The following is a 17,192-nucleotide window of genomic DNA, read 5'->3' on the forward strand; positions in this document are numbered from 1 at the left end:
AAGCCCACTCGAGGATGAAGAGCTGAACTTGTAGAAGTCCTCTTCACCTTTATAATCATGGGTTGGTGGGTATCTCCAGAACAGGTCAGCAGAATCTGATGAAATTTAACAGGTATTTTCATCGTGTTGCCTTCTGTAGGTGATGACTTTTATTTGGCAAAATTTTGCTCACAGTTGATATAGCATCATGTTAGAAAAATAATTAAGTCAGGTGGTTTCTCCTACTGAAGTTATTTCTCCGTACGGTTACCTGATGGCAAAATTTCATTAAAATCTGCTTGCCTGTTTCTGAGATATTCTAGTAACACAGTAACATCCTATAGACACAACCCGAGGTAACATGCAAAAGAAGGTGAACTGTAATTATTACCTTTTAAAGCTTGGGTTGGTAATTAGGTGACAACCAACGAAAAGAAACACACTGATGTCAAGGTTATCTCAAAACAGCTGACACTTTAGATTCAGATCGTCTTTGGGGTACCTTGAGATAAAGGGTATAAAAAGAGTAAATATATTGCCTGGAATGTGATAAATATATCTAAGGAGGCTTTGTAATAAAGCAAGAGATAGTGTGGTGAATATTAAATTCAGAATCTTGGATAATAACCGTCAGGAATGTATTTCTCTTCTTTACTGTCATGAAAAGCATAAATAAGTCAGTAAGCAAGAGAGTCGTGAGAATGTTCCCCTGTGAACCACATGGCTGAAGTCAGACGACTGTCTATTGGATTTCTGTCAGCAACGAACGACCTCAAGGTAAATATTGCACCTGATTCATGTTTCCAACGAGACGTTATCCATATATTATGAGACGCATAAGTTATTTCAGTCATAAGTGAAATTGCGTCAATATCAAATTACTCCTGCTAGAAGCAATTTTCTCTCTTTTTTTTTTTGATAAAGAGGGGAATTCATTCCACTGAAGAGCAAGTTCCCTTCATTGAGGATGTACAAAGTACCAGTTTCTGATCTCTGTCTGATCAAAACTAATATTTTTTTGTTTTATTTTTTTATTTTTGAGTAAACATATGACATATAACCCCCCTTTTCCCAGCTGTATTTAATTTCTTGCCTGGGAAAACCTAGTAAAACTTTTCGTTAGCTGACACGTTATTCTGGGAGTGAGCGTGAAGTGTACTTAAATGCTGAAGTATATTAGTTTAGTTTATTTTCTTAGATTAGCTATATACGTAGTCACAGGCTTAAGGATGTTGGGCAGATTAAAGCTGTTGGCCCGGGCCTAATTCAGATCAGTTTAGGTTTTCATGACAGTTTTGTAAAAGTAGGAAATATTTCTACGTTAGGTTAGGTTAGGTTAGGGAAGCTTCCTTCATTTTCTACCAAAACAATCCAAGAATTTTATATTTTTGCTTTTTTATTTATAAAATAAAACTGTATAATAACCTGCAAAACTGATGTCATTTTTTTACCAGATCGTCTGTAAGATTCACTTTCCTGGACTGCACGATTATTTAGCTAAAGCTTAACGTTACTAATTTACATTAATATATTAATATATTAACGATTATATCAATCATCTGTGTACGTTTGATAGTCCTATTTAGCTAAAACTATTTCAAAGACTATCGGTATATAATAAAGATGGTGATGATTTTCGAGAAATAGAATTCTCAAAGACTATTGCTACTCCGGGTCCTAATGAAGATGATGATTTCCGAGAAATAGAATTCTCAAAGACTATTGTTACTTTAGGTCACAATGAAGCTGATAATGTTTATCGAGAGATAGAAAAATTCTCAAAGACTATTGTTAAATTAGATCATAATGAAGATGATGATTTTTGAGAGACAGAATTCTAAAAGACTATTGTTACCTTAGGTCATAATGAAGAAGATGGTGATATTCAAGAAATATAAGAAAATACAACAAATCATTTACAGTAAATTCAGACGAATTTGCAGCAATACTTTTACTTTGTAAATGATTAAAAAGTAGTTTGGACCTTAGTACTTGCCTTTTCAAAGACGTCGATTGACTTAGCAACGATATAGAATGCTTTTTGATATCATGGTTTTATACCTAATCTAATTAATACTTATGCGATGATGACGACTAATACACAATTGTTCAGTTTTACGCCCTTTTTTCATGGAACTGCTCATCATTTTGAAATTGTTTTTTAGACATACCTTATTATTTTAACAGTTCCTGTGCCTTTTGAAATTTTTTCATATGGCTTAAATTATTCTGTTCAAACTGATTAAATTACTTTTGTTCTACGACTTTCTCATCCTGAAAAAAAAGAAAGAAAAGATATTGCTACACTAGGTTCCAAGATATTTTGGTTTGGTGATTCTGTCATTGAGTAAGACACCACTCTATTGGGTATCTTTATATCTATTTATTTATTTACTCATTTATTTTATAATTTCATGATTTGTTAAACCACGAATTCGCTTGGCTGAGGTGTTCCCACAGTTACGGAACATCTGGTGCTACTTTGGCTCGTCATCTACACGCCATCCACTCCAAGGTGATAGTACTAAACACGGCGGAAGCTCCTTGGGACGATGTGTTTAGTACTAGTCCTTTGGTGATCAAATTATTATATGTACCCATTTCTGTCTTGTGTGGTCGCCAAATTATATTTATAAACGATGCCTTTGTGCGGGAGTCTACAGTGCATTTAACATACGGCGTTTAGTACCAAAGTATATACAGGGTAGTACCAGTACCATTACAAGTATTTATGGCTTGTAATGGTACTCTGACTTTATGGACACCCTGTACTTTTAGTACTATAGTAGATTCACATCAACCGTGCTTTTGATGTCTAGGCCAGTCCCTTACGACGCTCCTGAGTGGCTGTAGATAAGCCAATGACAGGGCTGGAAACTCTCAGTCTCTGGAGAGAGACTGAGAGGTTCCAGCCCTGTGACTGGCTTATCAACAGCCAATCAGGAGCGTCGTAAGGGACTGGCCTGGTGATGTGAATCTACTTTAGTACCTCGGAGTAGGTGACGCGCAGATAAGCCAACGTAGCACCGAACGTTTAGGCTAAATATTATTACCACCTGATTAACCGACTAATCAATCTGGTTTTACGAGTATTCCATCTTCCTACACAATTCTCACATCCTTTCACTGCGTCACGTTAATTCTGACTGGCGTCACAGAACTAATGGTTGAAGACGCCATCACGAACAATACTTATTCGGTTTGTTCCACTCCGGAGTTCTATAGAAAGCCTTTGTTCATGTGGGAGTCCTGGTACAAAACTTCAGATTAAGTGGACAGTTTTGTAGTGATAGAATGAATTTCTACTCCGCCTGATAACAGAAGATTAGAAAAATGTAGTACATTTTCGTCAGTGTGCTGATCTTGCCTCTTTCAATTGATTAATTTTTGTTTTCATACATATATATATATATATATATATATATATATATATATATATATATATATATATATATACATTATGTTCATATAATGTTTCTACACATTTATACTCACATGTTATACATGCAAATTTAATGTGAGTATACAGTTACTCTACAACAGAGCTAGACTCCATTATAATTCTAAAGCTTAATAATCATTATCACATAACAACATATTACACAGGCGTCACTGCAATTATTCAATAAATACGTAATCTACATCCGCCTTAGAGTAAAAAAAAAAGACAGGTAAAATATTAGATTCCATATCCTAACGATTAAACTTTAAATAAACGGAGTCCAGCAAAACCAGTTACACCAGTTTCACCCAGAAACGAAACCGGTTTCATCCGGTTTCAGGCGCTAGGTCGGCACGTAAGTAGACCATCTTCGTGACTTCTCCATATTTTATCACGAAGCTTCTCTGGAAATTATTGTGCAATTGCAGCTGGAATTGCCAAGATTACCAAGATTATTTAATTGAATTCTTAATTTTTATAAAAAATTACTCTTTGTTCTCGCGAATTCAAGGATTTGTATTTACACAGTTATAGAATGACTCAAGTATATTTCCACTGTGGGTTTTGGGACTCAAAAGGTAAATACTTTGGATAAATTGAAAATTGTGTTTATTTATATGTAATATATATATATGTATGCATGTATTATGTGTATATATGTATATGAATATAGTTATATGTATATATATATACACACAAATATTATATATATACATACAATGTATGTATATATATAGATTAATATATAAATATATGTATATATAGTATATTTATATACGTTATATATTCATCCATATATATATATATATATATATATATATATATACATATATATATATATATCAATATATATACACACGGGAGCATTTAATTTCAAAGAGCAAAAATAACCCTAAACGTCCTTGAATACATCGCCAACGATACCATTCAAGATATCAATTTATCTTCCCAATAAACGCAATTCCACGGCAACTAAGTGACTTCCAAGGTCGGCTTCGTAGTCCGTGAGATATCCGCTGTTTAGTCCCTTCGGCTTCGTGTCGATATCGGCCAGTTTCTGCCGATAATCGAGACTTTGACGGATTTTTCGTGGGTCCTGCTGACTTCCGGACGGTACGGGGTACAGCCCTTACGAAAGTTTAATTTGCAGTGGGAAAGTTTAACTGTATTTTTGGTTATGATGTTATGTTTATATATATATATATATATATATATATATATATATATATATATATATATATATACGTACGTATATGTATATCTTAACACATACACATAAATATATATAATATATATTCATATGTACGTATATATGTTTATATATATATATATATTTATATATATATATATATATATATATATATACGTATGTATATGTATATATTAATACATAAACATAAATATATATAATTTATATTCATATTACGTATATTTGTTAATATATATATATATATATATATTATATATATATATATATATAGTATATAGTATATATGATGCACACACACACGCATACGCATTTTTATATATATATATATATATATATATATATATATATATCTATATAAACACACACGCATATATATATATATATATATATATATATATATATATATATATATATATATATATATGACTGGAGTATTTAAACACCCAAGCGCAAATTTTGTCCACGAACCTTCAGGCAGACAGACGGACAGATACATTTTTCTGAGACCCAATTAAATTGGAGACCGATGAGAAATTCCACCTAATGGGTCATTGAGAGAAATTATTGATATTGTCACGCGAATGAACCTGACTTATAATAATGTAATCGACCGTAATTACTTTTAAAATATCATCCTGGAGAGGTAAAATATCCCCTTGTCTGAAATACCAATATTTTGCATAATGGCATACATACATATTCACTACACTTTATCCTTCTACTAAATGAATGCGGTGTATAATCTTTTTCATTAGTATTCTCTTGATTTGATTCTGTATAATCTTCATGTATTCTCGAACTGAATAACATTTACCAGGTACTCTTCATTCATGAAATAAATGAATGACAATTGTTATTCAATGCGTAAGCACTCATTCATCCAGTGAATAACATGTAGCAGCTACTCTGCATTCATGCAACAAATGAATAACAATTATTATTCAGTGTGTAAGCGCTCATCCATCCAGTGAATAACATTCACCGGGAACTTCATTTGCTTAAGAAAACCAAAATGAATAACATCACAAGTTCTATACTAGCGAATGAAAAACAATTGTTATTCACTTTTCGATATCTCATTCTTTAATGAACATGTTTGATATCCTCTGGTTTTATGCACAAATAATCATAGACTCATAATAGACTCTTTCTCTCATCATAAAATCTGGATTATTATACATCCAAGCGCATAGATAATTATACTTTTCATTCATATAGATATACTCATTAGGATATTCATAAAGAATACATTCTATAATCATTGTACGTTCTCTATGTACATTCTCCGTAGGGTATACGCAAAAATGTACTCGTATTCATCTATGTAAACCGTTCATGAATATTTCTCATCATAATTTGATGATTTTAATGGTAATCAAAATAGTCAAGATTGTCATTATCATTATAATCGCCCGCTGCCTTAATAAAGATTTTACACATTCTATTGTTGTATGACAATGAAATCCTTGCCTGCGAATACAATATCTGTGATTTCAAAGTTTTTTTTGTTTTGTTTTTATGTAAGTGGAAATGTAAGAAGGAATTCAGTGCATACACAGATATGCATACGTCTTTTTTTATGTAGCAAATGCAATAATTATATTATTATTATTATTATTATTATTATTATTATTATTATTATTATTATTATTATTATTATTATTATTATAATTATTATTATTATTATTATTTAAAGAAAGGACACGTTTATTCTGAACAAGCCATTTATTATTATTATTATTATTATTATTATTATTATTATTATTATTATTATTATTATTATTATATAGAATTCCATACTGGATAAGCCAGAAATCTTAGAAAGAAATTATTATTATTATTATTATTATTATTATTATTATTATTATTATTATTATTATTATTATTATTATTATTGTCGAAAAGAGGGTATCCTTCCGAGATAATAATAATAACAATAGTAATAATAATAAGTGGCTTGTTCAGAATAAAGGTGTCCTTTCTTTATGTTTCCACCCAAAGTACCTAGATGAGACTCCTATGAACTAATGTGACTTAACCCAACCTAACCTAATCATGGCAAAAAACCTGGGCTGGTGCAATACTATAGTAGATTCACATCACCCGTGCATCAGATGTCTAGGCCAGTCCCTTACGACGCTCCTGATTGGCTGTTGATAATCCAATCACAGGGCTGGAAACTCTCAGTCTCTCGAGAGAGTTTACATAGGCAGGATGTATGTTCCACATCTCCTGAGGGATACTTTTGAAAGACGTATCCCTCAGGAGAGGTGAACTCCGGAGAAAGACTGAGAGTTTCCAGCCCTGTGATTGGATTATCAACAGCCAATCAGGAGCGTCGTAAGGGACTGGCCTAGACATCAGATGCACGGTTAATGTGAATTTACTATAGTATGTATACATCTCGGGATTTGCCACCCGGAAGTAGGCGGGATTAAAGAATAAAGAAATGCTAATTAGGATTTCTTCATGAGAGTCTTCATCAAGAAGTGAGGCCAAATTGGACTGAGTCACGAAAATCTGACGAATTAAAGTCTTAAGCTACAGTTTAATCCTGAGTCTCCCTCGGAGGAGGTAGGGAGATGGTTTGTATCTGCTAGTTTAGAGATTTACTGAGGTTTCTCATGTCTGTAATATTTATATTTAAGTATAAGTGCATACATACACACGTATATATATATATACACACATATATATATGTGTGTGTTGTATGTGAGTGTGTGAGCGCGCGGGCGTCTGTATATGTAATCTCTCTCTCTCTCTCTCTCTCTCTCTCTCTCTCTCTCTCTCTCTATATATATATATATATATATATATATATATATATATATATATATACATATATAAATATATATATATATATATATATATATATATATATATATATATATATATGTGTACATACAAACAGCTAAAATTCCATTGTCTCCTCCAGGTATGGTATTTTTGCACGAAGAAACTTTAACACGATTCGTAATACTACCACCGTTATTGCTGCTAATGTCATTCTGACAATTACTGTGGCAACTGCTGGAACTTTCGTACCATCCACAAAAACTCTCTGCCTTGCATGAAGCTTTCCCGCCTTATCTCTATATATTTAATGACACGGCCGTGACGGGAACTGACGCAGTGCGCCAACCTCCTTCTATGCGTTAAGTATTTATTCTGTATATAATCATTAAGGAAGGAGAGCGGATCGATACAATATGTATAATCAAGGAATTTCCACCGCAAAGAGTAGGAATAGTGGCTATCACGCGGTGCTGGATAGTTTTGTGTTGACTGTTGATAACGTTCAGATTTACTTTCGTAGCGGACGATTTTATTCGCTCGTGTATGCGTGTGTGTGTTTGTTTGTGGGCGTTTGTGTGCGATAATTGTAAGTGATTTTCGGGAAGAGAAGTTCGTAGATGTCTCGTGAGTTCCGTATACGCTGGGAGTCAAGATATATATACTATATATATAGGACATCGAGCTACAAATGTCCTTTAATATCTAACTCGCTCTACCTCGGAATTAATATATTTATGTGTATGCGTATGTATACACACACACACACACACACACACACACATATATATATATATATATATATATATATATATTATATATATATGAAATTTTATCACATCACCGTGATTCATTTACATATATTAAGCTACAGTTTTCATGGACGTATTTAACCGAAGGGGAATTTTTTTTAGTTGACAATAATAATTTCGTCCTCTCGTGGATTCGAACCTACAGCTCACAGAGGAGAAATCATGGGCTTCAGTGACGTCTTTACTGACTCACCCAATGAGTGTATGCATACATACGCACATAGAAACACGCATATATATATATATATCTATATATATATATATATATATATATATATATATATATATATATATAGAGTATGGGTTTCATGTACCAGTATCTTCATTAAGTTTCTTGAAGGAATTGGGAGCCATACAACTACAAATGATTGCGTGGATGATACAGTAGAAACGCCCCACCCAATCCCGGGTCGAAAGTAGGCTAATGTCTTGATATAATGAGCAAGAGAGGAAGAAATTCCGACCAGCAAATAATTAGGACAGAATAAAATCCATAAAACTATAATATGACAACACCTTTGGACCACTGCTGCGTTCTATTGACTCATCATAGCCGATATTAGGATTGGTTTTGTTTTTGTTAATATTGAAAGTTTGCAAGCGTCTGGCCAAACGAACAGGTTTGAGTAAATATTTTGGATTTTTCCTAGATAGTGACACCCCAAGGGTTTTCGGAGGTCGTTATCTAGGGCCAATATTTCTTGGAGGTCATTATGTGTAGTCTTTTGTTTATGTTTTTACGGTCATCGCCAATGGGCATATACTGAACACGCCTTTGCAAAGGCGGATACACACCGGGTTAAAACCCTTGGAGGTCACTATCTAAGCTGCCCTGTCATTAGAATGGCGTAGCAGCGAGCACTGAAATATTAGCTCAGAAAATACTGTCCTGGCTATCAGTCACTTTAGCCGGAGTCTTACTTTACATACAGTTATTACAAAACCGCTTTGGCATCTTCTATGTCAATTTGAGAAGTATTTTAAGAACAAGGAAGGCAGGGTACAGCACATAGGGTCTTCCAATCTATGTAACCCCAGCTTCTAAACGCTATTACCAAGGCCTCTTGGTTATTTGACAAAACCTCTCATTTTGTCTACATCACGTGACACGGTTGGGAATGATATTAAAAGAAGTTTGCCTTGGGAACTAGGATTTCTAAAATGCTACTCGTCAGAGATTTCGGACTCTGTCGTCAGGCCCTTCTGGCACTGATATTGTAGCCAAGCCCACTAGGTGATTCAGCCAGTGGCCCTTAAAAGTTTTTTTGTTCTTCACAGATAATGGCTATATTGTGCTCACGGTCTCTCTGACACTTCAGAAAATCTATAAATATATATAACTTTTCACCATGAGAATAATTAACAGAAGAAACAGACGTCCCAAAGCCGTTTCTTTTCCATAAAGTAACAATCCTAATTGACTGCAGACAGTTTACTTGCGTTTTGATTTTTCAAATAATTTGAAAGAAAAGAGAAATGAGTGAGGCAAACCTCGCTGTTGCAAGAAGTAATTTCACTTGCAAGCTGACAAATCTTTTGCAACTCGTTTCTCGTGCGTTCATTTGTTTTTGCGTATTCTGTACAGCACGTGCTTGCAATGATGGAAAAGAACATAATGATTCCCTCTTATGTTTTTGCTCCACAGTCATTGCTAAACAGCGATAATGAATGGGCACGAAAATACTAAGCCGAAAATGACCTATCGAAGGTCATCTTTCATACTCAATGCCATCGCACTCACCTGATCTTAAGGTGGGTGAAGAAAATCCGTAATTATATGTATGCATGTATATATGTATGTATGTATGCATGAATGTTGTTTTCCCTGAAAGGGAAGATTTTGCTAACTGATCGAGTTGGTGAAAGCTTCCTTACCAAAGAGAATATACATACATACATACATACATACATACATACATACATACTACATACATACATACATACATGCAATATAAAAACACCGTATCGTGTTTCTAAGTAATCAGTAGAAGGGTCCACAGTAATATTCTTGTTTATCAAGACGAAATATTTCTACAAATATATTTCATCTTGATAAACAAGAATATTACCGAGGATCCTTCTACTGACATACATACATGCATACATACATACATGTACATTTTCTTAACCCGCCATCTACTTATCATACTATAAGGGTTAATGAAATAAAACAATAACCATTGATTACAGATTAATAACATCAGGATTTATTTAATATACTTCCCACCCAAAACTCAAGATATAGGAGACAAACAAAAAAAAAAGTTTTATACTGAAAAATAAAGATATATATATAAATGGAACAAATAGAGCCAGGCATTGTGCACTGTTACAACTAATGCCCTCAATAATGCCTTGGAATTTCCCCTGGCTAAAATCTTTATAGAATATAGGCCTAATGCCCTAAGAACCTTAGTGTAGCAACAAAGACCTTTGCTTTGATGAATCAAGGTACAAGGGTTGGACAGGAAGTCCCTTCTTGGATTGAACCTTATTAAATTGATGTATTTTAGAAAAGTGGACATATTTTCCCATAATGAATTTTTTTCTTATAAATGAAAAATTTATTTTTCAAGAATCAATAATGAAAAAAATACAGTAGTTTTTCTTTTGGCGATTCACACTGATAACATCAAAGACAAATGTATTTGTTGCAAAACCGTATAATAACCTTATATTACCGAATCTTATGATAAAGAGATTTCATAGCCCGACATCTTAAGTGTTAGAATAAGATGATTATTAATACCTTTTGCCAGTAAACGGCAGTAAAACTAATGTATTTATTAATAAGTTATCAACACCCGAATTACCAAAAATAGTGGGCAGATAATTGATTTACTTTGTAAACGCTGTGAAATTTTTTCTGAGTGTAGGGTTACGTGACAAAAAAAGAAAAAGGAAAAAGAAAAAACTATGGCCATATAACCATAAATTTAACCGATTATCCTAAAAAAATTTTGAAAAAAAAATGAAAGGAGCTTAGAAAAAGTCATGACGTGATATGTCATTATTCGTAATCATTAATGGTGTTTGTCAGGTCAGGCGATTACAGTTTGGCTTTCTTACTGCCTCGGTAACAGGCACTACACCCATTGGTGTCCTTATCTGTCAACAAATCCCCTGTGATTCAAGATTTATTCGATCCATCATGTGGCAATATTTGGTCACGGGTCGTTCTAGCCCAGTGGTTCTTAACCTTTTTATGACCACGCCATCTCTAAGAGTTGGTCCTTCCCTTGACACCCCCCTTGCATCTATGGGTAAGATTTCCTCCAAGATTTAAAGGAGAATAAAAAAAATGAGAAAGAGAACGAGTTTCGAGGGATAGGAAGGGAGAAGGTTAATAATTACAAAACATGGCAAGCCCAATGACTAACTAGAGTAGTAGACTCTGGGAAAGTAACGTTATAAGGCAATACTTTTGGATTTTTTCATAAACTTCTGAATTTGAGTTGTTCGCTCTTGTTTAGAGAATAACGAATATAGTTAGAGATTTTTTTTTTCATTTTTCCCTACGGCTCGTGCCTCCCCTGGAAATTGCTGACGCTCCCCCCCCCCCCCCCCCATCCCCCCTTGTTAAGAACCACTGTTCCAGCCTAATGACGTTCTACAGTTTTGATAGCATGCCTAATTTATGGGCAGCTTCTGACGTTTCCTTTGGCTAACAAGCAATCAGGCAACTGTGTTGGTGGTTGGCAATTTAGTTTAAGCAATCTGTCAAATGTCTGTCTCTCATTTAATGCCCCCTTCTTGATGTACACTGATGGTCGATAGTCTCTTTATATTAACTGTGGTAATGGCCCCTTTGATGTTCGTCTGCTGTGACCAGTATTCTTTGCTGATATGTAAGTCCATATTTTAAATCTGATGACAATGAAATGAAAATAGATGACGGTCATATAATTCCTTGATAGAATATTTCACTTAACCCTAGGTCAGGGGTCACCAACCTTTGAAACTACAAGAGCCATTTATTCAGAGAATCATAAAAATGTAGTACTGTCAGAACAACAGTGGCAAAAAAAAAAATTAAATATTTAATAATTTCACCTTAGAAACTACTTATATCTCATTAAAAATCAATAAAATTGATGCCTATAATATGTTTTTGAAATTTAATAAAGTTTAATCAATGTCTGAAGAGTGTTACATGAATTCTTTGTTTTAAATGGATGAACAGATATTTGTTCAGCGTTTGGAACCGCTGAAGCGTCTTGAAAGAGCCTGAGGTAAAAGGGACCGACTTTTCGCTTGGCTTTTAGTGTTACTACATATCTTAAAATTTGATTTTTTTCTCAGAATCTCTTAAAATTTCACATTCAATTTAGCTTTTCTAATCTGCAAAATTGGGAAATTCTGTAACCGTGAACATCATGATGGATCAGAATATACCTTGAAAAACGTTTAAAAAGTCTGATTATGAAATGTTAACATTAACTCACCAATGCGTTTTCATTCCCAAACTGACTGTAATGCTGACTTGTCCACATCTCTTTGCCAAAGCACTTTGACATTCAAAGTTTGGAAAGACTGTAAGAAAGGACATCTAATTTGAAGGGGAAAGTAGACATAGTGGAGGAAAACACACAAATACGAGTAAAATTATGTAAAAACAAATAGATCATAAGCTTAATATGCATTCCGAAAGAAACGTTAGCAAAATTATATATATATTTGTCTCAACCTGAGAAGAAATGAGTTGAAATAATGACTTTGTGTGAAGAAAATTGTACTTTTGAGACGAACTGGAAACCCTTCTTGAAAAAGTCTAGTGGCGCGAGTGAGCTACAGATGTATACAATAGCCAGTGATGTCTGAAGATAGATTTCAGAGGCTGGTCTATGCAGAAGGTTTAATTTTATCTGAAATTATTGTCATAGGACCTAAATCTGTAAACACCAGAATTTGTACTTTAAATACCGTTATCAACATCAATGGCCATTGGCTTCATGATGCAAATAACCGTAAATAAATAAACTGCTAAATGCCCTCAGTACCTTATATTGATGTGATTTCATTCAAAAACAGAAACACCCTTTGAATCCACGAAGGATACATGCGTATACCATACATTTCCCCAGTTAATGCCAGCAATCTCAAATGATGATGTAAGTTCAAGCGAGAAATTGCTTGCAATGCTTCAAGAACCTCCAGCCTATTTTTTCGTCGCTAGGCCGAAGTTGGATTTTGTCCATCAGAAGAGGCGAGGTGCATTACGAAGATCCTAGACCCATAGGTGGTGATTTGTTTACCATTTGCTGTCCTCCTCCTCCCCCTCCTTCTACTTCTTCTTCTTCTTCTTCCGTTTACCAGTGACGATGGGCATACCTAAAGTGAGGCTGGAAAGGAGCCTTCAGACGCCTGATGGCCTGTGGGGTTTGAAAATGCTGTTGAAACGAATTTCCTGTTTACTTTAGTCTGTCATTACACGAAGCACCGAAAATGAAACGTGAATGATGACGCTCATTTGATCTCGCTGAAGGCGAAAATAAAATTTCATTATATAACTTTGAGAAAATAAATAAGATTTTTGTTTAGAAATATATGCTCACATTTAATGGAGTGATCTGATATTCTTTTTATCTCTTTAAAAAGAAATAAGTTTTGTTTTGTTTTGTTTGAAAACACTTACTAATTTAAGGAAGTGAATTGAAATTTATTTTCAAGAACTAATAAGTGAAAATATATTTTCATGCGAAATTAACTTTATCCACTAGGTGCATATGAATGAATACAATTCAGCCTCTGAATGAAACTGCTGATCAAATTAATGGTCACATTTACAGATTTTATTAAAACAATTTGAAATATTAAAAGAATAACATAAGAAGGACATAAATATTTACTTACGGATGAACTCCAACATAAATAACACAAATAAAAAAAGTCCTACAAATACTATACCCTTGAAATAGCGTTAGTTAATGAAGGTTTTCTTGATCGTACCTGTTTGGAAAAAGAAAAAAAAATGAAATACTATCAGCAAATGGAAATATTCAAATCAATAACATTAAGAAATGACTACAATATCACCAGATATTATTGTATTTGTTTAATATCTAATTTAGATTCAGTTATATATAAATATATATATATATATATATATATATATATATATATATATACAATAACATACATACACACACACACACACACACACAACACACACATATATATAATATATATATATATATATATATATATATATATATATATATTATATATATATAAACATATATATATATATAGATATATATATATATATATATATATATATTATATATAATATATATATATAGATGCATCAGGATTATGAAGGGAGAATAAATTGATTAAAGTGGACAGCACAAAAAAGATAACAAAAATAGATAAATAACAATTTAGTGGAAAGTAGGGAGCTATAGAAAATGCTAATGATAATTCAGGTAATTCAGGTAAGTGAAAGCACAGAAAAAACATAAGATGATTGAAATGGAAAGTAGCACATTGTGGAGGACTATTACAAAATGACAAACACATGGATTTGCTGTTTAGTATTGTGATATATTACAATATATATATATATATATACATATATATATATATACATACATACATATATATATTTATATTAAAAGAATTCTGCACTAATTCTAGTGGTCTTGTCATAAAATGAACGTTATATATATATATATATATATATATATATATATATATATATATATATATATATATATATATATAAGTCATATCACATTATTACCGTGATTCATATACATACATCGAGCTACAAATGTCCTTTAATATCTAATTCACTCTACCTCAGAATTAATATATTTTCATATATGCTTAACGAACCGAAGGGGAATTTTATTAGGCGATAATAGAATTGTCGCGCTCCGGCACGAACCTAGGACACCATACAAATCCAGGAACGTCAGTGAAGCTTTTACCCACTCCACCACCGCAAGAGTGGTAGAGTGAATTAGATATTAAAGGACATTTGTACTCGATGTATATATGTATATATATATATATTTATTATATATATATATATATATATATATATATATATTATATACAACGTTCAATTTATGACAAGACCACTAAAATTAGTGAAGAATTCTTTTAATATAAAATATATATATATGTATGTATATATACGTAAAATATAAATATATATATATATATATATATATATATATATATATATATATATATATATATATATGTACACATATATACGTAAGTATTATTTTTACTTTCTAGGAAACTGCTTCGAGTTATAGTTAATATTTCACGGCATTGTTACATTTATCTTTTATTTGCGAAATATGAACATATTAACTCCTCATATTCGACTCGCAGCCCAACCTGCTTCCCTTCGTTCTTGTCCATAAACACACGAGAGTAATAGCTTGAAGTCAGACAACAGAGAGAGAGAGAGAGAGAGAGGAAGAGGGGAGAGAGAGAGCGAGAGAGAGAGAGAGAACGAGAGAATGAAAAGAGATGAGAGAGATTTGGAGGAGAGAGAGAGAGAGAGATTGCATCCAAAGACAAAGAAACATGTTAGCATGCATACACTGTATCATGCAATTTCACATCGGGAATAGAAATATGAACTAAGCAAGAGGTTGAATATAAGTCAACCCACGACCCATTGGTATATACATGCAGAGACCTTGAACTTGAGAAAGTATATAAGAGTTGTTATAGTTAAGGTCAGGTCATGTGTCTGTGCTACTATTATCATCATCAAATAACACTTATTATTGTTATTAGGAAGCCTTTTCCACAGGCAGTTGAAACACACCTTGGGGCTCCAAAAGAACGGGTCCCAGAGAATTACTCTCAACGAAAGGGGATATTAGACCAAAGTATTATTAAAGAAGTTGGTCAGCTAAGTAAATAAAGACCATTGGGAACGGTCCAACAGTTTCAGAGACGCAACCAAGAACCTCTAACAACAACGTGCACAGTGCGCCTTCAAGTGCAAGTTTGGTTAAACCTCATTACCGTCGTTCGAAGGAGAAACCAGAGCGTCTCTGAATGCCCCAGACTTTCACGGAGAAACTCACCTGATCTGCGGTTCCTGCTGTGGCCTCCCTGGTCGGGTAATAATAGCCGTAATGATTCGGTCGGGTCTGATAAGCCGGGTAAGTCGCCTGAGAAGAAGTCTCTTTCTGAGCGTAAGTGTTATAAGCGTAAACAGGGTCGCTTGGTCGGAGCAATTTGTACCCGTAGACGGGTCTGAGAGCGTACGTCGGTGTCGGCTCTTTGCGGAAGACACCGTTGATCTTCTGTCTAATGCCGTCTTTGACGGCGTCTACTTTGGCAATGACCCCTGCCACGGCGTCTCGCTTGGCCTGGAAGAGGCCGTTGATTTTGGCCTGGAGATGAGCCAGAGGATTCTGTTGGGGCGACACAGCTTTCTAGAGCAGGCTACATCAGAGAGACAGACTACAGCGATGGAGGGAATTCAAAAGCTTCAAATAAGGCAGTAATAAGCAATAATGAGAAGCATGACAACATCTGGAATCATTGAATGATTAGAAGCATTACATCTGGAAGCTTGAATAATTAGAAGCATGACAATGTCTGAAAGCCTAGAATGAAGCTGTTAGACTATTTTTATTGTGATAATACAATGCTAAAAATTAAAAGCTTTGAATTAAGCAACAAGCACATTCCACTGTCATAACAGACTAGATATACTTCAAAGTAACAAGAAACACTATTGAACTTTGAAATAATATAGCTTAAACTGTAAGCTGTAAGCTCATTTTGCTGTAACAATGAACAATGCAGAAAAAAGCTTTGAATTAAGCTATAAGCAATTCTTAAGGTAAAAACGACCAACATACATAAATGGATGCAATGCAATCAGCCTTAAAAGCACATTTAAAAGTACAAAAATATTTGTAAAACCAAAAGCTTATAATTATGAACTTGCAATTACATATCAAAGTTGCAA

General features: G+C 33.5%; 2 protein-coding genes across 3 annotated transcripts in view; one reads left to right on the forward strand and one right to left on the reverse strand.

Annotated features, from left to right (window-relative positions):
- The window catches only part of LOC135217855 (uncharacterized), a 56,433-nt gene extending 53,613 nt beyond the window's left edge, over positions 1–2,820 (forward strand). For both annotated transcript variants that reach the window (XM_064253870.1, XM_064253868.1), the window contains exon 3: positions 1–2,820. This exon is cut by the window's left edge and continues 181 nt beyond it. The gene's annotated coding sequence lies outside the window, so the exon portion shown is untranslated.
- A 9,013-nt stretch (positions 2,821–11,833) lies between these two features.
- LOC135217955 (protein VASP homolog) overlaps positions 11,834–17,192 on the reverse strand; it is a 39,073-nt gene continuing 33,714 nt past the window's right edge. The window contains exons 7-8 of the mRNA XM_064254061.1: positions 14,144–14,185; positions 11,834–13,608 (exon numbers count right to left, since the gene is read on the reverse strand). Coding sequence (XP_064110131.1) covers positions 13,546–13,608; positions 14,144–14,185 — 105 coding nt within the window. The 3' untranslated portion in view covers positions 11,834–13,545. The remainder of the gene's footprint in view (positions 13,609–14,143; positions 14,186–17,192) is intronic.

The sequence above is a fragment of the Macrobrachium nipponense genome, chromosome 9 (genome assembly GCF_015104395.2).
Source record: "Macrobrachium nipponense isolate FS-2020 chromosome 9, ASM1510439v2, whole genome shotgun sequence".
In the NCBI taxonomy this organism is placed as follows: Eukaryota; Metazoa; Arthropoda; class Malacostraca; order Decapoda; family Palaemonidae; genus Macrobrachium; species Macrobrachium nipponense.